The sequence below is a fragment of the Equus asinus genome, chromosome 18 (assembly GCF_041296235.1).
Source record: "Equus asinus isolate D_3611 breed Donkey chromosome 18, EquAss-T2T_v2, whole genome shotgun sequence".
NCBI classification, from domain to species: Eukaryota; Metazoa; Chordata; class Mammalia; order Perissodactyla; family Equidae; genus Equus; species Equus asinus.
In genome coordinates this window covers 42,034,195-42,047,596 of record NC_091807.1, presented here as the reverse complement: position 1 = coordinate 42,047,596, position 13,402 = coordinate 42,034,195, and the positions used below count along the sequence as shown (strand labels likewise).

The following is a 13,402-nucleotide window of genomic DNA, read 5'->3' as shown; positions in this document are numbered from 1 at the left end:
GCATATGTTATGGCTCCTATTCTTAAATAATTCAACATATAACTCCTAAGAAAAGGAATACTCTCTTACATAACCATTATTGCATCTAAGAAAATTTAACAATAATTCCCCAAAAAATTACTATCCAGGACAGATTCAGATTTACCCACTTACCCCCAAAAATGTCTTTATAGCTGTTTTCCCCCCAATTTAGGAACTAATCAAGTTTCACACATTGCATTTGGTTATATCCCCTTAGATCCCTTCAATCTAAAACAAGCCCTACACTTTTGTTTTCCCATTAACATTATCTATTTGATGAAACTAGGCCAATCACTTATAAAATATCCCACATTTGTCTTTTTCCTCATGGTTTCATGTAATTTGTTACTCCATCTATAAGCTGGGAGCATGCCATGGGAGATGCTGTATACTTCACATGACATTGTGCCAGGCCACCTGTGGGGAGCTGTGAGTAAAGTGGAGACTATCAATCTTGGCACTGTAAAAGTGGAATTTCACCTTAGTTTTAGGACCTGTTGATGAACCTAACCTGAACTGATTATTTCGCTGGGGGTTGCAGAATGGTGGTTCTCTAATTGTGTCCATTCCCTCTGTATTAACTAGCTGGCACTTTTCTGTAAAGAATGTTCCCCCATCAACAAGCAAAGCAGGGTGAATGCCCCTTTCTCTTTAATTATCAACTCCCATGGTAATGAGTTGTGTGATGCTCACTTCCACTGCTGGCTTTAAATGAGCCCTCCCTCCCTTGTCAACTTAACACTAGTGCACAAGGATATTTATTTATTCACTAGTTGATAATCAACTTCAATCATTATTTTTCTGGATGCTGAAACCAAAGAGACATTTCTTGTGTGCCTGCTACTAAGGCTGTACTAAGATCTCAGCCTCAGCAGCATCAAGCAGAAGGGTGCAGAACTCAGTGGAAAAGTTGAGATGGTTGTAAAACATTGACCTTAACATAGTGTTGGCTAATACGCAGAAAATGCAGACAGTACCAGGGTTGCAGGTTGAAAGGAAAATCCATCACCAAAATAAGCAGTGATTTAGAAAAAGTTGTTTTAAATTAAAACCTAAACCAACAGAATAAATGTCATGTTCAAAAGTCCTAAAAACACAATGAGATACTCATAAATATACCTGTATGATAGGTTTTTGGGTAAAGGACCCTTGGCTAGATATAAACATGTGTAAAACATGAAAAGGTCATAATTGTGAGAAACAGATACGTGGTGCAAGCATCTTACAAAAATAAAATTACGCAGCCACATGAGGGTAAGCAAAGGCAAGTGGCTGGCTGTCTCTACCACGTGAAGTGTACTTTGAGTTCCACTGAAAAGCTTTGACTTACAGGAGTTTAACATAAATTCTATTTTATGTTTTTGCCAGTGATAAAAGGAAACTCAGTAAAATTAAAAAACAAGACAAGGGGTAGGCTAGCTCAGTGGTGCAGTGGCCCGGATCCCAGGCAAAGACATATGCACCTCTCATCAAGCCATGCTGTGGCAGGCATCCCACATACAAAACATAGGAAGATGGGCATGGCTGTTAGCTCAGGGCCAATCTTCCTCACCAAAAAGAGGAGGACTGGTGGTGAATGTTAGCTCAGGGCTAATCCTCCTAAAAAACAAACAAAACACCAAAAACAACACAAGGGCTGTTCACAAATAAAACAGTGCTTTAATTTCATTCTTTTTGTTTTGAAACCGAGTTTCCATCTGTACACTTGAAGAAAATAAGCCACAAGAAGCCATTCTCTGCTTACCCATCCTGGAGGCAGGCAGGTGGCTCTGCCAACACGCACAGAACTGGGCAGATGTCTGACACTCTTGAGCACACACGTCACTTCATGAAGGTGAGGAGCTAAAATGTACTAAAGTCACATAGAAAACACTCCATTTGGCTTCGCAGCAATGCAATTAATGGCACTCAGGGATTGGCATCTGAGGCACATGAGGGCTCAGTACACCATGCCACATCACAAGCTTTTCTTAAAAAAAGGAAAAACAAATCTTTTCCTTAAATAGAACTGTCACAGGTAAGAGCCACAAGGATTTTATTCATTGTTTAATCTTCTGGCGGCAGGATTTCTTTGAAGTGGAATCTAAATATAAGTAAAAATGATGTAGCAATTTGTTAGAAGGCTTCACACGTCTTTTAAGAATAATTTCACAATTTTAAAATACCACCACTGAATTAATCTTATTTTTGGTAAAAATAAGAATTACAATTAAAACATATAGTGGTTTAAATTATGATGGTTAAGAAACACTGGATAAATTATATCCTGGCTGCAACATAATCTTTATGTTTCCTATGAGTGTAAGAGAAAGGACCAAAAGGCCCAGCTAGTCATTCAGTCAAACCAATCCTGACACCCACTGCTAAGTACACTGTTCACACATTTCTGAGATGTCCTCGTACTTACAATCTTTCTTCTAATGCTATTAATGACAGTTGATTATTAAGACCAAAACTAACAACAACTACTAGGCTGAATTCTAGCAGTTTTTTCTGTATTATTTTACATTCCTAGGGTATGGTTATACTATTTTGAAAAGCAGTTAGAGAAGGACGTTTATTACCTGGTTGTACCCCCGCTAGTCTTTGCTGAATCATTTCTAAATGGTGAATATATTCCGTCAAGGAATGTTCTGGATCTTCAGAAGCAGTCAGGGATCTTTCTGATCTTGAATTTGGGGATGGGTTGGATCTTCAACAAACAAACCACCAGACCAAGAAATAAACAAAAAAGAGTTGAAATCAACAGAGTGAACACAGTGAGCACCAGACAGGAAGTGGTGCTGGGTCCTGCTGACGAGACAAGCTGTGGAAATGGGTAAATCAGATGGTTGTTTCCTTCCTATCCTTTCTTTACCACAAAAGAAAAAAGTGAGGCTTTAAAAGAGTGCTGCATAGTGCTTTAAAAACCAAACCTCTATACACCGTCTCATAGTTAAAACGAGTAAGAATAATTGTATATTATTTTATTCACTAAATCTTCGTGTATGAATCTATTGCCTCAACTGGATTATGCACCAGCGTCCCTCAGGCCTATACTCTGGGCCCTGAGGGAGCTGTCCTTCCCCAATTGCCCTAAATATCCCCTTCACTTGGGGTTAAACTCGCCACTGTCCTGTTCCACTGTCAGCTGCCCTTCCTCCTGGTCTCCCGCCAGGTGTGGGGTGCACCACCTGTGTTATTCTTCACTTTCTTTTCAGGGTAGGGAATGTGTCATCCTCATGCCATCTACCTAAAAGAGGGCTTGGCCACACTTCAACACTCTTTCAATAAATGTTACCAACCCGGGCACTGGGAGGGGTGCCACAGCCCCCAGACAGAGAATCTCTGCCCTCCCCGAACAGAACCGGTCTTCGAGGCCCACACGGACTCACACTGGTACATTCCCTGCCTTGCTCTGGGGCTGGGCCAAAGCCAAAACTTTCAAAAGACATTTCTTTGAGGAATCACATATGCTAGTGGGACATGATTAGCAGAGGTGATCAAAAGCTAGATGCACAGTGAGCTGAAACATTCAGCTGCCCAGAGATGAGACTCATTTGTGCCTGTGCTGGCACGTGACACATGGTGCCACTGACACTTGTGCATATTGTTTCTCCGTCAGGATAGTGACACCAGAGATGGTTACACTCACAAAACACAGCTTGTATGGAGACGTTATCATCTACCAGAGGCCACGGAGTGAAAGAGTAAATGCTAGCATTTCATGCCTTGCTAGCCTGATGGCAGACATGGATGATGTGCCTTGCACTCAGGAAAGTACAGCCTGCTCATTTTAGAATACTAGGAAAGCGCACACAGAGGGAAAAGAGATGACACACCTACATGGTTCTTAATGTGAGAATGTGCAAGTCATAAACTGAACTTTTCTATACACTTTAAAGATACATTCCAAATACTGGAAAAGTCATAACTGAAAGAATTAAATAAATGACTCATAATCTAGAATACCTCATTTCAGCATTTAAATAGGATTATTTACACGGTTCAACCTAGAGAGATGGAAATGGAAATCACATCTTTCATAAGTAACACTTGGATGAGAAATCTCATGGTCAGGAAAATGGGGTGTAATTTGTGATGAAGATAATTAAGATTCACGACACGTCTCTTGACAGGCCACAACATATTACATCAAATCCCTATGTGGGCCTCAAATCATAACAATTACACATAGTCACTGTGGAAATCTTTCACTTTAGTTTTTAAACAAAATTATGTTCTACAATCTAGCCACAACTCTTCTTAACTATTTTTTTAATTGAAAAGGTTTTTCCCCCAAATAACTTATAGATGTTTAACATTGTTGCTGTAACATCTCAATGCCAATGGAGTCGTTAAGTATAAAGGCACATTATATGTGTAAAAAACCCCAAATCCCACAGAAAAGACATTAAGTAAAGCCAACCAAGGTCTTGCATGGGGGGGTTACTTGTGCCTGGGGGCCCCCTTTCGTTAGAGGGAGGTCTGGGCACCCACACAAATCGGCCCAAGGACACCTCCACACATGGCAGCTTGTCTCTACAGACTGAGCTCCTACTGATGGCTACAGACCAGGTCCCATCTAACTCTGACATGGAAAGTGGCTAGAGGCCCCACAACTCACCTTTCCCTCCTGCGAGGTGAGGCTTTTGGCACAGGGTCCCTGGTGTGGCTGGAAGACACGTCCCGGGTTGGGGATTCACTGGTTTCAGGTAGAGACTGCTGTTGCTGTGGCCCCAGGAATCCTTCCCCCAGAATCACTGCACAACAGAGGGATCAGGAAAAGAGATGAACACATTTTAGCAGGAAGGCCCATCTACCAAAATTTTAAATTTATAAGCTTTTAAGAGTCTGCATGGCGACTTCAAAACATTTTTAAAGTACTCAAGTTACAAAAGTTGTATTTTAAAAAGCTCTAGAAAAAACCTAAGTTTTGATCACCTGTACTTTACTCCTACAAAGCTGACCCTGAGTCCTGGCCTCTGTATGGGCAGCGCCCTGGAGGAGAGCACAGGGCCCTGACGGAGGTAGGAGAGTGCCAGGGGAACCTGGGCTGGGGTCTCCTCCACCCAGCTCTGAGGTGTGGGCTCAGGAGAGGGAGGGGCAGAAACCCTGGAGACCACGAGATGCACCTAGGTGGGAGGCAAACTTTCCTGAAGGCCTGAAGGCTGACAAAGCAATCTGATTTCAAGAAGTAACAATGTGTGGAAATCAAAGCTGATCAGCACTGCCAGACAACCCCAGTTGCCATGGTTGGCAGAGCTCTGGGGGCAGTGCCCGCTTGCAGCCTCCCCTCTGGGTGCCAGGGCCCCACAGGACCAGGGGCTATGTCCCTATATGCTGGATGGGAGGCAGTGACCTCTGCAGAGGCCTGCTCTTGTTCTGCGTGGGGGCAGAGAGCTGCAGAGACAAGATGTGACTGAGCCAAAAGCAAGCAATGACGCTCTCAAAGGAGAGGTGCAGCAGCATGAAGCAGAACTTCACTTGATTTTGGAGAATAAAAAAGATTTTGTATTAAAAATAAGCTATTAGTCAATATACTTAAGCATTTCTGTATTTTTCAATCACCATTTGCTCCTCCGTACCACACTGATTCATTAACTGTACAAACTGTGGTTTTATTTGTGCTTGTTTCCAACATAAACACCATTTTCCTTCAAAAACCATTTTGCCTCTTTGACAACTGCCCAGACTGAAGTTACTCATTTCTCACTGAGCTTCAGTACGGCCCCACGGACACTGAGAAATGGCCAGCATGTCAGTGAGAGGCTGCGCGTGCAGGTGGAGTTGATGAACGCAGTTAGTTAAGGGAACCGCCATAGTCCCACCTGGCCGGGGTGCTCTGCCTCGCACCAGAGCTCCTTTCCGATCTACTTCTTGCCATTTCTTAACCAAAAAACGTAATCTATGAAAAAAAAAAGAGACAAAACATTGAAAACTAGAGCAAAACAGGAGTGAAAAGAGCAATGCAAGTCCAACGTGACCAACAACTGGAATCAGAACGTGGGTGGACTCTGTTTCTTCATGGCCAACCCACACAGGGCAGCGATCTGATGACCTGACATCTGCGGCCCAGAACCTTCCTGCCCTGACCCCGCTTGACCCCCACTGACTGGCATCTGTCAGACTCCAGTTCAAAATGAGTCCGCAACACCCAGTCAGCAGGGAGCAAAACAGAGTCCCTTGCCCTCGTGCGTTTTCACTCAGATGGTGGGCGGGGATGTCAAGGTGAGGAGTGCCACATCAGGTGACGGGAGAGGCAGCCGTGTGGGGGCTCCTAGACCCCTCTCCTAGGATGGCCCCTCAAGTCCATCACGTCTGCAACTTCCCTCCTCCATGGCTTGGCAGACATCACAGATTCTCCAGATGAGCCCCCTCCAGAGGAGGCCTCCCGGGCAGCCCCCCGGCCTCTGTGAGCCCCAGGGTCCTCCTGGAAAGCATTTTCTGCTTCATGCTAAAATTACTGCTGCAGTCAAATGACCTTCCCCCTTGACAGGAAGATGGGAGGCAGGGTATGGTCTGTTCACCTGTCCTCATCTGGGCATTCTCTCCAAAAATATAGGATGGACAGATCAATATACAGACAGACATGTGGGTGGATGGTGTGTGTTAGGGAGAACTCAGGGGTAAGGGGACTAATAAGTGCCCTGAGGCTGACAAGGCCTCCCCCTGAAACCGGGGCTTCTGCCCAGTTGGCTGCACTGGATGGGAACAGTGCTGGGTCTTTGAAAGGACTAGGACTCCCACCCGCTCTCTGCAGCACAGTCTGCCCCTCTGTGCCCATTCCCACAGACAAAGGTAAGCGTGGCCTGGAGAAGGCACCTCTATGGGCATCACGAAGCAGACAGAGCTGCACAATTCTTAGTGGGAAAAACACTTTTAGAAATTCAGTGAATTTTACAATTATACAATAGAACGGATTTTTATGTGTTAATTTTGAAATGGTCAAAATTCCCAATCACACCAGGAAGTCACACCTTTGTTCCAAAACTGAGGCTCTATGCAAATAACGGTTGAGGAGAGTGAGTGACGCCTGTGGATGGGGCAGATGGGCAGGGCTGGGCAGGCAGGCGCTTGGGGCAGGTCGGCATGGAGATTGGAGACGGAGGGCCCTGCACCCTGCAGCAGGCTCCTCCTCCCCTTCCCCAAGAGTGGGGGTGCACGGCCAGGTCCACAGGTGAAGACTGGAACACCCCTGAGCCATAAAAGGCCACCACCAGGTGGATCACGTATTCCTATGCACCTACCCCCTTTTATGTCACACAAATTTGACTAAAATACAAGAAACTGAAATTTGAAGGCGTGAAATGCAGTTTTAAACTTGGTCAGATGCGCCTGTCCTGGCGAGGGACCCCTTAGACCCATTAAGGGCACAGTGTTCTTTTCTGATAAAAAGGCATCCTTAAATCTTTTCCTTCTAGAAGACAATTTTACACATGCTTTCTTAAAGTCAAGCCTCATCTCTATCTTCTTTAAGGCCTCAATGTCATTCATCTTAAAACAGAAGACAACTGTAGAGATTCAAAGACTAAAACCACCACCACATGTCTCCCATTCACGAAGACGGTGGCAGTACATGTCTTAATGTTACCTGAATATTGCAATCACCACCCTGACTGCAGTTCGAAACTTTGTGAAAGGACGAGATGTGGTAACTTTCTTATCTGCTTTGGAAGGAAATACTCCCAAATGAGCAATCATGGAGAGTGTTTCTTGTTCAGAGTCCTGGAATCCACCAATCAACAGTAAAAGATACTTCTTTTGATAAATCAGAGCTTTTCTAAAGCTTTCTGCTCTCAAATAATGCAAGTACAATTTTTCCATCTAAAAGAAAAAAAAAGGTAAAACTTAATCATGGAGCCAAGACATCCTGCTGACAAACCTATTATAGCACGTGAGTGCTGATGTGCTTTACAAACAATCGGACTATTTTTTTCCTCAGCAAATTACCACGAAGTCAGCCCTGCATGATATCTGTAACCAGAGACAACCTTGCTGTTCAGAGTTCGACCTTGTTTATCAGACAAAATGGAGACCACAGATGTCCTTTCCACAGCATCGAATGGGCCCCTGCGAAGGCACCATGAATTTGACACTAAGTAAGGTCCAACTGGGAGCGGGATTGGGGGCTCATCACAGGTTCCATGGACATCACTGGGGTGAGGGGCAGGCTGTGGAAACCCCCTGAACTGTACCCAGAGGTTGGTCCCCATGTCCTAATAGGCAATTTCCCCTTAAGAGAGGGCCCAAAGCTTGTATGTCATTATCAAAAATGACAACTTGGGGCTGGCCCGGCGGCGCAGCGGTTAAGTTCGCACGTTCCACTTCGGTGACCCAGGGTTCGCTAGTTTGGATCCCGGATGCAGACATGGCACCGCTTGGCAAGCCATGCTGTGGTAGGTGTCCCACATATAAAGTAGAGGAAGATGGGCATGGATGTTAGCTCAGGGCCAGTCTTCCTCAGCAAAAAGAGGAGGATTGGCGGCAGATGTTAGCTCAGGGCTAATCTTCCTCAAAAAAAAAAAAAACAAAAAAAAAGATGACTAGTGAATTGCTGGTCTAGGATTTTCTTCAGGCTGCAGACGATTATCTGATGACTCAAAGCATCACACGTTTCACTCAGGAGCACAGAAACATATTTGTACACAACTAGACCAAGTTTCAAAGGAAAGGTTATTCTCTTTAACTTCCCTTATCTGAAATGACCTGACTGCTAGAACCAGCATGTCTTCTGCTAACAGGCACATATTTGACACGTGTTGGCAACTATGTCCAGGCAGAGGAGAACCTCTAGGTCCTGACAATGCTGTTGCCTGCTACAATGAGCAAACCCAGGATTTTAAAAAGCGCCAGTTAGACAGCATGGGGGAGGGATGAACAGGAGAAGCACAGTGGATATTTAGGACAAATTACTCTATATGATGGTAGAAAGGTGGACACGTCATTATACGTTTGTCCAAAACCACAGAACACACAACACGCAGAGCGAACCTAATGGAAACTGTGGACTCTGGGTGACAATGACGTGCCAATGCAGGTTTATGGACTGTAACAGGTGCACCACTCAGGGAAGATGTTGACAGTGGGGGAGGCTGCACATGTGTGGGGCAGGGGGTAAATGGGAAATGTCTATACCTTTCCTTTAATTTTGCTATGAACCTAAAACTGCTCTAAAAATATAAAGTCTTAAATAACAAGCACCAACTATACCACGCTCTATACACCTGACACAGGCCTCAGCTTAGCCTTACTTTGATGTTGCAGACTTTTGCTTCATCACTTGCAGCCGGCATGGGCAGTCCTGGGTCTGGCTGTCGCGGTGAGCTCTGCAGGACCGTTCTGTCCTGCTTCCAGGCAGACCTGTCTGACTTCTGAAACAAACACAGACAGCGCCAGCTACAGAGTGATCTTTTATTTACTCATTTTTCATTGTATCGCTTCAGGAGTGCATCATTGTATTTCTCCTTCTGTAGAGACTGCTTCACGCTCCTCACCAAGAGGAGTCTGGATGCCATCTGTCCTCGTACTCATATGCCCTTTGCCCCTTTCGCCCTCCCCCACTCCCCTGTCCTCTGGTGACCACCAATCTACAGTTGTTCTTACATCAGAACATCTTAGGAAGAGTGGCTAAGAGTAGAGGAGGCTGGAGATGACTGCTCCCAACCCCAATGCCAAGGAGAAGGTCACATTCAAACACCTTGTTTCTTCCATGGCTGTTCCCCAGGACCTTTCCATTGTGGGGCCCCATGGGTGGTAGGTGGCGCTGGGGGCTCTCAGGAGGCTGGGTCCATGTCTCCCGAATGCCAGGACACGACCATGCCTACGTCCACCTTCAGCATCTCTTCTGTGGTGCCCAAATTCTTACGTGATATCATGAAGCAGATACTTAACACTTTTGCAGCGATTATTAAATGCCATTTACTCAAGTAGGATTGCCCAAAGGGTACATTTTTATTAAAAACAAAAAAACAAGTATTTGTGAAATAACCCTGAATTGAAAGCTTTACTCTCATTAAACATCCTCATATTCCCTAGACCTAGAAATGCTAACTCCTGGCTCTGCTCTAGCACCATGAAATTACTCTCCTAGAAACTTCAGCGAGGGCTCCACACAGGAGCCACTCACACCAAGGGACGGGCACCGTGCAGAGAGGCCATCATGACCAGGCAACAAGTTTGAACACATGCAGCATGGTCAGGACCCTACAGTGTGCAGAGGACCCCAGAGTTCCAGTGGGGAATACATTAATAGAAGGAGAAGGGTCCCACAGTGAGGGGAGCAAAGGTGCCACTCACAACAGATGACTAGGACCTGCCTGTCCCTGAAACCAAAGGGGGTTCAAAGCACTCGCTGGGGCCACATGGTCAGTGCCCTCAGTCCAGCAGTTAGGAACAGAAATCAAAGGCATCCTGGTCATGCCAACCCACAAGCCCAGGGCACCACTGAGAGGAAGAAGGAGCCTGTGATCCAGGGTGTGTGTGTGTGCCTGTGATCCAGGGTGTGTGTGTGTGTGTATACATCTGTGTCTGTGTGTCTGTGTGTGTGTAACGGCTCTCCCGTGACCTCCTGGATGAGGCAGAAGGAAAAGACCAATGCTTCCCTGGTTCTAAAACACAGCTGGGTCATTTCTGGAAAGAAAAGCTCTAGGAATAGAAGTCATCTTGGACATGAGAGAGGAAATATTCCACCAGTTCACTCTCAGCCTACCTTTGATTTACTGATTAAAAATAGTTCCTTGATAACTTTCATATAAAGAATAAAGGCGTTCTACTGGTGACTGCGCTTTCGTGCACACAGCCCAGTGGGACTCCCTGAACAGGGAACCTCAACACACTTTCTAAGCAAGTTCCAGAGCAGCACACAGGGCTGTGAATTGACACTAATGGCAGCTCTTGTCAGGACAAAAAGATGGAGCCTTGAAACCTTCTCACATCAAAGAATATAAGTCAAGAATATAAGTCTGCTTGTCCCTTTGCCTTACATACTAACAGAGTTCAAACAGACAAGGCACAGCTGAAAGAAGAACAGACAAATCCACGATTCCCTTCAGAGACAATACATACTCCTCTCTCAGAAACTGAAAGCACAAGCAGGAAGAGGCTGAGTGAGGTTACTGGAGAACTAATAACACCATCAGCCAACTGGATCTAACCGACTTCTAGAGGATACTCACCCACCAACAGCAGAAACATCGAACCCATCATTGAAAACCTTCCAAGAAAGAAAACACTAGGCCTAGATGGTTTCACTGATGCACTTTAACAAGTATTTAAGGAAAAAAATATAAATACCAGATCTACACAATCTCTTCCAGAAAACAAGAGGAAAGAACACATCCCAACTCATATAAAGGGAATCACACAACATACGGTCTTTTGTGACTGGCTTCTTTCACTAATAACATGTTTGAGGCTGATCCACACTGCAGCACGTATCAGTCCTTCAATCCTTTTCATTGCCGAATAATCATCTATTTATGGACATACCATATTTTATTTATCCATTCATCAATTAATGGACATCTGGGTTATTTCCACTTTTGGGTTATGAGTAATAATAGTGACAGGAAAATCTGTGTGCCAGTTTTGATCTGGACACACATTTTCATTTCTCTGTGTAAATACCTAACAGAGGAACTGCTGGGTAAGACAGCAACTCCATGTTTAACCTTCTGAGGAACTGCCAGACTGTTTTCCAAAGCAGCTGCACCATTTTATCTTCCCAATTCTTCCCACACTGAGATTATGTTAAATCTGTAGATCAATCAAAATAACCAGCAAGGGTTCTAAAATTTACACTAAAGGATAGAGCAACCAGAACAACCAAACAATTTTAAAAAGATGAAAAAACTGGGGCATTCCCACTGCTAGATTTGAAGATATAAAACTACATCAATCAGGCAGCTGGTAAAGCATAGACACATAAAACAGTGGAACAGAATAGAAAATGCAGATACATATACACAAATACTGTTGGTTGATTTTTGACATAGGTACAAAGACAATTCAAGGAGAAAGGACAATCTTTTCAACAAAGTGTGCCAGAATAACTGGATATCAACATGCATAAAAATAATCCTCAACCTATCCCTCAGACCATAAAAATTAACTATAAATGGATCATAGACCCAAACGTGAAAAGCAAAACTATAAAACTCTTGGCATGCTCCATAAAACAACAAACTGATACACAGACTTCATCAAAATTAAAAACTTTCGTTTTGCAAAGGATACTACACAGAAAAGTAGACAGGACATACTGGGAGAAAACATTTGCAAATCACATACGTGACAAAGGAGTTGAATCCAGAATATATAAAGAACTCTCAAAAGAATAAGAAAACAATCCAATTTAAAAATGGGCAAAACACTAATGAACACTTCACCAAAGAAGATACTGATACCACTTCATGTCTATCGGAATGCTAAAATAAAAAGAACTGACGACCCCAAATATGAAGATGCAGATTAACCGCAACTCTCACATCTTGCTGGAGGGAAAGCAAAACAGCACAGCTCCTGGAACACACTCTGGCAGCGCTGAGCACAGACGGAGCTCAGGGCCCAGCAGTTCGGCTCCTGGGCATTTACAACAGAGAAGTGAGACTTATGTCCACACAAAACCCTGCACACAGATGTTTATTGGAGCATTATTCATAACAGTCAAAAACTGGAAACATCCCAGAGAGCCTCCAGCAGGCAAATGGAACGCTGCTCAGCAATAAAAAGGAATGAGCTATTGACACATCGATGCCCAGGACGGACTCAAATGCATTATCAAAGAAGTGAAGAGCCCTTCAAAAGGTTACACACTGTGTGATCCCAAGGACATGACATTCGGGATAAGACACATGACAGGGAAGGGGCTGAGTCAGAGCCTGCAGCAGCCAGGAACAGGGTGTTGGGGACAGGATGCTGGGGACAGGGTGCGGATGTATTGCTGTATACTCTGTTAACAGTGGTGGTGACGCCAAGCACAAGAATCTAAACGTGTATAAACTCAAATGACTTCACACAAACAACAGGCAGATTCTACCATATGTAAATTAAAAAATATTTTTTAAAAAGTTTTAATTTTAAAACAAGTAAAGAAAATCAGAAACAAAAAACAATTTAAATATAAAAAAAATCAGGCATTTTAGGAAAAGAGTCTATCAAACTACACAGTCAAGAAAATTATAAATTAGACAGAAGTCAAATTAAATGCTAATTTCATCAGATCATTATATTCTTAGTCACAATTTCCTTCCACGAACATCTGTCAAACACCATCTCACAGCAAGGATCACGTGTGAAAGCCTGTGTGTGGGTATCTGTGTCCGTGTCTGTGAACAGAGCAGAAAATTCGCTAAAATGTTAAATAAGATATTGTGGCCTTGAGGGAGGACAGAGCTCACAG

The 13,402-nt window shown here is 44.0% G+C and overlaps 1 protein-coding gene across 30 annotated transcripts in view; it reads right to left on the bottom strand.

Annotated features, from left to right (window-relative positions):
* Nucleotides 1–1,658: 1,658 nt before the first annotated feature.
* PCNT (pericentrin) overlaps nucleotides 1,659–13,402 on the bottom strand; it is a 148,638-nt gene continuing 136,894 nt past the window's right edge. For 29 of the 30 annotated variants that reach the window (XM_044751091.2, XM_044751101.2, XM_044751097.2 and 26 more), the window contains 6 exons: nucleotides 9,255–9,374; nucleotides 7,595–7,827; nucleotides 5,832–5,908; nucleotides 4,628–4,763; nucleotides 2,586–2,713; nucleotides 1,659–2,104 (listed from right to left, as the gene is read on the bottom strand). In XM_044751091.2, the coding sequence (XP_044607026.2) occupies nucleotides 2,061–2,104; nucleotides 2,586–2,713; nucleotides 4,628–4,763; nucleotides 5,832–5,908; nucleotides 7,595–7,827; nucleotides 9,255–9,374 (738 nt within the window). In that variant the 3' untranslated portion in view covers nucleotides 1,659–2,060. Of the gene's footprint in view, nucleotides 2,105–2,585; nucleotides 2,714–4,627; nucleotides 4,764–5,831; nucleotides 5,909–7,594; nucleotides 7,828–9,254; nucleotides 9,375–13,038; nucleotides 13,329–13,402 lie in introns of those variants that run through there. The other variant, XM_070489116.1, reaches the window with a different exon arrangement.